This window comes from Nestor notabilis, unplaced genomic scaffold (assembly GCF_000696875.1).
Source record: "Nestor notabilis isolate BGI_N333 unplaced genomic scaffold, ASM69687v1 scaffold294, whole genome shotgun sequence".
Classification (NCBI taxonomy): domain Eukaryota; kingdom Metazoa; phylum Chordata; class Aves; order Psittaciformes; family Psittacidae; genus Nestor; species Nestor notabilis.
The window spans coordinates 155,809-162,122 of record NW_009925874.1 but is presented as its reverse complement, the minus strand read 5'-3'; the positions used below and the strand labels follow the sequence as shown (position 1 = coordinate 162,122).

The window sequence follows — 6,314 nt, the reverse complement described above, 5'->3', positions numbered from 1 at the left end:
TAAAAAAGAGTAGAGAGAGAATTCCTCTTGAGTCATAGAAACATTGAATTAAAGGATAATTTAGGTTGAATGGAATCTCTGAGGGTCTTCTGCTCCAAGCTCCTGCAGCCTGCGCACCGGCCTTAAGAAGTGGTTAGACATTAGAGAACCCACAACAGTGCAATTAGGAATTCTGGAGGAAAAGTTTGTGCTGAATCCTGCACACTAGACATGGGACACTCCAGTGAAAAGGCATAAATCTGTGGGACATTTCTTTCATAGTATTTTGCTCACAGAGCATCTTGTTTCTAATTAGTCTTATTTCAGAGTTTTAAATCTTCTACCTGTCTTCATCAGTTTGCTGCAGGGAGGTGTTAAGATACATCCATTAGGAATTCTTAAACCAGAGCTGTTTAAATGTCTGAGAGGTGCTATGGCTTTGAAACTTTGCAGTTGCATCAACAGCATGATGTTGAGTCTGTTTGATTCACCGAGGAAGAGGAAGGGTTAAAGGCAGCCCTGACCACATTCACCTCACTAAGACTTGCCAAGGTTGGGGGCTTCCATTCCTGTTGTTGGAGACAATAGCACATTTTCCATCAAACCTAGCCCTGCCTGAGAATCCAGAATAGCACAGTTCAGGTAGGCAGGAGATCCATTGGCAGGGACAGGCCGCTGAAAGGGATCCATTATTCTTTGTGAGGCCACAGCTCATTAGATGTGGGAGAAAGGCACTATTTTGAGCAGGAGTCCTTTGCTAGTTACTGAACTGATCCAGTCTGAGCAAACCTCCCCATGCTGTCCCAACCCTGAGTAATTCCAGATGAGGGTAGAAAAACAAGCTAGTTCTTGGATTTGAAATAGAAATTTGATGGAATATACATTTGGAAGGCAAATTTCACTGAAGTCCAGGATACAAACTTAATATGAACATTCCAGTGTGAATATTGGAAAATCCATGGGTAGAGTTTAGACCATAATGTAATAGCGTGGGTATTTGTAAACTAAAAATGATTGTGACTGAATCATGTAGTTGCTCTTATCTCAGATTCTATGTAGTTTCTCTTCCTCACAGCTTCATACCTCACTACCTATCTCTACTTTTCTAATTCTATGAAGGTTTCTATTCTGCAAGGGGAGTATTAAAAGTCAGATGGCCAGACACTCGTGCTAATCTGTTTCCAGCTGTGATTTTTAGCTCCTTGCTTCAGTGAGGGTTACGAGCAAAATATCCATACATCCTGAAACTCTGGGAGGTTTATTCTCTGCATAGTCTGGGACTTCTTTCCCTCGGCTTTCCCTAGGTACCAACACACTGGTTCGTTGGATAACATGTCCTTTATTGCAGTCCAGTGGCAGAGCTGTTTGTTAGTTGTAAGCACGTTCCCCACAATGTGTCCTAGACAAGGGCTCATTTTTTAATCTTGGTTTTAAGAGTGAAGAGAGTGCGATTGCTCCAGATTTGTTTGCCACTGGAAGCTGGAATGAATATGGCTTTCCAAGTACTTCCTGATACAAGCTTTTCTGTGCTTTTGTGTATCTCCTGCTGCTACCTCTTTCACCAGGCTCCACAGTCCATTGTTATTAGGGATCTAGGGATACTGTTGTTCAGTATCTCTCTGCTCCCACTGATGGACTTCAGACTGTTCTTTCTCCCAACCCAAAACGACTCTTGTGTAGCAACAGTGGACTTCTTCCTCGCATCCTGACGTCCAGATCTGTGGGACTCCTCTCTCCCCAGAGTCCAGCATCCTGGCATGGATCTCACATCCCGTTGCTCAGCTGTTTCCTTTATCCTGGCCAAATCCTCAGTTCCCCTCTTTGCTGTGCCTTAAACAGGTTTCAGCACATGTTCCAGCAGTTCAATCTTCCACTTTACTGTTTTTAGAAGGAACATGGTAGAGCAAGAAAAACACACTGCCTGAATTTCAACAAGCACGAGTGTGACAGCACACGTGGCTAGTTAGTAAGGGTGAGGGAAGGTAGGATTTGTATATTTATGGTGATTATTTATTATCTTCTAGGTCCAATGTCAGCTGCAGGGGCAGCAAGTGCAGACTCTACCACTAAAACTCTGAGGTAGAATTTCCCTTGTTTGTAGCGTTGAGTAATTCATGAATTTCACGTCACTTACAAGTTACTGCCTGCCTGTGAGGAACAATAGGCAGCTTTGGAAGGACTTGCTCCCATTCTTCCAATCTATAGCACATGTTTGTGGACTCCTTTTTTATCTGAGAATGCAAGGACTGAAGGATGATGATGAAACTCTCCTCCATGCAGCATGCAGAAAGCTTGTACTGCTGCTTTCTGTACCCCAAGCCAGAGGACTGCAGTTTTTATGGCTCTCACTGTTCTTCTGTAGTCCTGAGCTCCTTTGGAATGGGGGTTTTCCCATTTGCATTGCAGAACTGGGTTTTTATTAAAACACCACCACATATATACATATATAAATATGTCTATATAAATACACATACATACATAAATGTATACATAAAGATATGTATGTATATATGAGCTGGAAAAATCCCCCAAGAAACAAGTGAATCTTTGGCTGCTTCACTTGCATTCTCCCTACTAAATCCATTCCCTTTGTATCTATGCCAAGTCTTAGATCAGCAGCTGAAAACACTGTTTAAAAGGAGATCATTTCCCTCAAAACCAGTTTTCCCTTTTCCTGGCAGGTGGGTTCTCTATACCCCTTTTGGGTGTGCTGTGTAGGCAGTGATAGGCAGGACCTGGTCCTGCAGCAGTCCTGGCTCTTCTGAAATGTGCCTATAAGGGTCTGTTTGCTGACATGGAAAGAGCTGCCATAATGCTGACAATAAATAATGTCCACAACAGTAGTTTCATACCATTAGACAAGGATAATTCCCAGCCTCCTGCACTTAGTTCTTGGAAGGCTCTCAAATAAAATATCACTATTTTGAAGTTCTCTGGACACAAAATTGTCATTACATTTTAAGGACTTCATAACATCCTCAGAGTTTGGTACCTGTAATTCCCGGAGCCAAGTGTTCAGAAGCATTTAGGAGCCCACACTTGGAGACAGAGCTGCAGAAGGATGCACCTTCTGGTTTTTAGCACTTTGGGCTGTCTGCTAGACAAGGCCTAGATACAATATAGCACCGAGTTTCTTATTTCTGGGCACGGGGATATCTGTGTGCTTCTGGAACAGTGCAGCAGTCAGCCTGACAGTCTTTGCACCTGATAATTTCTGTCCTAGCTACAGAAGTGATAAAGGAGCATTCTGCAGCTTGGATGTTCTGTTGTGTTCCTTCCCCACTTCAGGGCTGTAAGAGAATCTTGTTTGTGTCACCAAATACAGCAGCACTTGGAGAACAATCCCAGAGAGGCCAGGACATAAAGAAGGTGGCTAGAATACCTATAGCTGAGAGAGGACAAACAGCTTGAGCATGTCCTTTATTGCTCTGTCATTCTCTGGGAACATTAGGGACTGTGTTTAAAAAGCTGCATCAGTTTATGCACCTCATTAATCAAAACACATCCTTTTGGAAGGCAGTTGATTGCAGCTTAGGCACAGAAGTGGTTACACCTCAGCATCCCTAGTGCCTGGAGGAGGGAAGAAGAGGAGGAAAAAGACCTTTCATGCTGTCACTGGCTTGGTTCACATTATCTAATCTATAGGAGCGTTTGAAAACTGAGATTTATTTTCCCAGAAAAGCTTGTTCTACCAGAAATTGTGATGAAAATAATAATATTAAATAATGTTTGCACTGGGTAGCTTCACTGAGGAGTATTTCAAATGAGTCACAGCCCATCTGGGTTGTGCCAGGAAGTGGGAGGATGATAGGAGCAGGTGAATGCTTCAGAGAAAGGATTCAAGAGAGAGCAGGCAAACAGTGATGAGGAAGAATGTGCTGTGTATGTGTATGGTGAAGTCACTGCTGATGCCTGCATTTCCTTGAAGTAAGAGCTTCAGTAGCTTCTGCTGCTTTAAATGCCAGAGGTACCTGAGGTGAGGGGCAAAGGGCTCCTGGAAGGGAAGAGGGGAATATTTGCTTATGAAAGCAGAAGTGCAGACATGGGTGAGGGTTTCCTCACTGCTTGCAGTGGGCATTGATTGCCTGTGTTTAGCCTCCCTCCCTGCCAGCCTGCACAGTTCATGTGCTTGCCTTTTCCCAAGAGCTCAGATTTTAAATGGAAAAAACAACAAACATTCCAGAAAGCCTCAGATAGTGAATCTATCGAAAAATATAGGCACTCTCTATATGGCTAAACAGATTCTTCATTTAACATCACTGTTTTTAAAGGCTTTACATTAGGAAATCGTTTGAATCTTAAGAGCTTCTTAAACACAATGGAATAAACAGCCATTCCCAAAGAAGGACAGAGCAGCACTGATTGCCACCTCTTTTCCTCTCAAAGAACAAAAGGTAGGGAAATGCCTGATTTTAGCCTTTTTTCCCCACTGCTTTGGCCTCTGTTATACGAGGTGCACTGTAGCCCTCAGTGAAGGGAAGCAGGATTCCCATGTGGAGCTGCCACTTACCCAGAACCAGCCTCCTGGAAGCCCCGCTAGTGGAGGGTGAGTGAGCCGCAGAAAGTGCTGACTCAGGTGCCCACTGGGAAGTGGGTTTCCCCGTGTCGTGTGGCAGGGAGAGCCCACACATCCCTCCTTCCTCACCATCATTCCAGCAGGGGAGCTCTTCCAGATGCAGCTTGCTTCTCTTTTTTTTTTTTTTTTAATTATTTCTACAGCTCCAGCCCCACAGTGGAGAAATAGTGCTGGTTTGCATATCTAACGGGGAAGCAAGGCAGCTGAGCCACACCAAACCTTCCACACCAGGGCTACTTTCACACAGGTGCAAACCACAACGTTTTTCCCAGCAGGCAAAGTCCTGCTGGGAAAGCCAGGCGCTCCCTGCTTTGCATGCAAGTGAGATTTTCAAGGTGAACCGCTGTTTAGATTTGGGTTCACCCCTTCCCACAATCACTCCCCGCCCCCGTGTCTTCACAAGCCAACGTGCAACAGAGCCACCACAACTCCAGAAGGAGCAGGGACTATCAGCAGCTAAGAGAAAAAGGAATCTTCTTGCTGCTATTGTTTTTTTCATTTATTTTATTGTATATTTATGCTGCTATTGTTAAATCCCAGCCGCCCGGTACTTCCTGCCGTTAAACCACGGGTGCATCCAGCCTGGCACTGCTGGCTAAAGCCGAGCCACGGGTGACTTTGGCTCCGCAGCAGGAGCTCTGCAGCTCCGCAGCAGCAGCAGCAGCAGCAGCGTTGCGGTGCCCGCTGAGGCACACACCCCCTTGGCAGCCAGGCGTTGCCCTTTTAAGAAGCCCGGGTGCTGGCTCAGGTAGGCAGAGCCTGCGTGCAGTAGTCGCTCCTATGGCAACCCAATAGAATGGGATCGCTTCATGAATATTCCCAGGAACAGGAGCTGCATGAGGAATAAGTGATGACAGTGATGTAAGCAAGCAGTGGCTGCTGCAGGTTGCAGTTCATTGTGTTATTGGCCGGCAGGTTGAGGAGTTTGAGGCACCCGGGCTTGAGCTTGGCTTTCCGGATGATGTCTGCCCGCCGGGAGACACGGCACATTTGCATCTCGATGCCAACATGGCAAAGAGGCTGCTGCTGATGCTGCCGCCCTCCCTCACCTTCCAGCAAGAAGTGTGTGGCTCTCCTCTAGACTTCTCGCCCGGTGCTCTGGATCTGAACAGACAGGGATTGCAGTAACACCAAGGGGAGACAAGCAGCAAGTAGCCAAATTGGGACAACAGACGAGGGGGGGGCTTTTTTTGCCTTCCCTCTTTTTTTTTTTTCTCCTTCCCTTCTGGATGCAGAGCCTGTGTTTTGATGCAGAGCCTGTGGATGCCACAGTCTGGTAAGGAGATGACACGCCAGTATCTGGTCCCTTCTGCCCCTTGAGCTGGGAGCAGGGGCCTGGGGCAGTGACGGTTTCCCTCCTTGGGCAGAGAGGGGGGGTCTCTCCCTTTTACTGAGCAGCCGCAGCAGCAGCAGCCATGGACCAGCTGCCCCAAGGCCTCTACAGCCTGCCCCAGCAAATAGGACCCAAGGCGTCGATCATGGATGAGGAGGAAGACAGCGACAAGGACACCCGGAGGAAAAGCATCAGGCTGAAGCCACTGCCTTCGCCCTCTGCTGGGAGCACCCGGGCTCTCGGGGGAGACCCTGGCCGAGGGGGTGACCCCGGCCTCGTGGAGACAGAGGCGGGCAGCAAGGGTGCCAAGACCAGCACCAACGGGGACTGCCGCCGCTTCAAAGGGAGCCTGTCCTCGCTGACCAGCAGGCACCTCCACGATGCGGCCGAGGAGAAGAGGCTGATCGGCGGGGAAAGGGGGGCGGG

The 6,314-nt window shown here is 47.2% G+C and overlaps 1 protein-coding gene across 1 annotated transcript in view; it reads left to right on the top strand.

Annotated features, from left to right (window-relative positions):
* The first annotated feature begins 5,970 nt into the window (after positions 1-5,970).
* Positions 5,971-6,314, top strand: part of LOC104404726 (potassium/sodium hyperpolarization-activated cyclic nucleotide-gated channel 4-like) — a 91,390-nt gene continuing 91,046 nt past the window's right edge. Inside the window, 1 exon segment of the mRNA XM_010013243.1 lies at positions 5,971-6,303. Coding sequence (XP_010011545.1) covers positions 5,971-6,303 — 333 coding nt within the window.